The sequence below is a fragment of the Corvus brachyrhynchos genome, unplaced genomic scaffold (genome assembly GCF_000691975.1).
Source record: "Corvus brachyrhynchos isolate BGI_N302 unplaced genomic scaffold, ASM69197v1 scaffold348, whole genome shotgun sequence".
NCBI lineage: Eukaryota > Metazoa > Chordata > Aves > Passeriformes > Corvidae > Corvus > Corvus brachyrhynchos.
This window is the reverse complement of record NW_008239650.1, coordinates 58,632-59,589: the sequence shown is the minus strand read 5'-3', so window position 1 is coordinate 59,589 and position 958 is coordinate 58,632. Positions and strand designations below refer to the sequence as shown.

At 67.4% G+C, this 958-nt stretch overlaps 1 protein-coding gene across 1 annotated transcript; it reads right to left on the bottom strand.

The window, feature by feature from the left end:
* On the bottom strand, nt 1-958 carry LOC108448647 (procollagen C-endopeptidase enhancer 1-like; the record flags this gene model as incomplete). The annotated part of the gene is made up of 2 exons (XM_017742373.1): nt 1-286; nt 824-958. Coding segments are annotated over 2 exons (402 nt in total), but the record flags the coding sequence as incomplete, so codon positions are not given.

The following is a 958-nucleotide window of genomic DNA, read 5'->3' as shown; positions in this document are numbered from 1 at the left end:
TTCCCCCCCAGCCCCTCTCTCACCCACCATTGGTCGGGGGGCTGCCGGCGCTGAACCAGGCCAGGAAGCCCCTCCCGGCCGTGCCACCGTCGCTCTCCATGTGCAGCCGGAGCCGGTTTTGGGGCGCCCGCAGGGCCCCCGGGCGGAAGGTGCCGCAGAAGCGCCCCAAAAGCGGTGCCCCGGGGCCGTGGCCCCCGAACACCGAGAGGGCATCAAAGCGACACAGAGGGTCCGGCTCCAGGTCAAAGACGCGGAAGGACAGGGTGGCCACCTGGCCCTCGGGGACCTAGGGGACATCAGGGGGTCACCACCCGGCCCTTGGGCAGCTGGGGGATGATGGGGATTTTGGGGAGTCATCACCACCTGGTTCTCAGGGATTGGGGAGGACATGGGGACTTTGGGGTGACACCGCCTGGCCCTTGGATGACACTTTGGGGTGTCACCACCTGGTCCTGGTCCTCATGGACCTAGCAGGGCATGGGGACATTGAAGAGCCATGATGGACATCAGGGGACATTGGGAGCGCTGGGGACATTGGGATATGACCACTCGGCCCTCGGGTTACTGGGGGGGGCAGCATGAAGTCACATCAGGGGGACACACGGGAGACACAGAGCGGTGTCACCACCTGTCCTTCAGCCCCCTGTGGGACATGGGGACACCTGGGGACACACGGAGGGGAAGAGCTGGGACAGCCCAGGGGGAACCCCGGCGTTTTGGGATGCCCGAGGGGAGATTGGGATGTCCCTGGATGGTGACCGGGGGGGGGTTGGGAGGCAGGCAGGGTGTCACTGGGTTTCGGGGTGCCCCGGGGGGTCCGTACCGTGATGGTCCAGGTGCAGTTGCTGCCGGAGGGGTAATGCCGGGGGAAGCCCTCGCTGGCGATGAACCCCGACTCCCCGCGATGGTCCCCCCCGCACGGGAACACCGGGAAGACCGGCCTGGGGGGACATGGGGG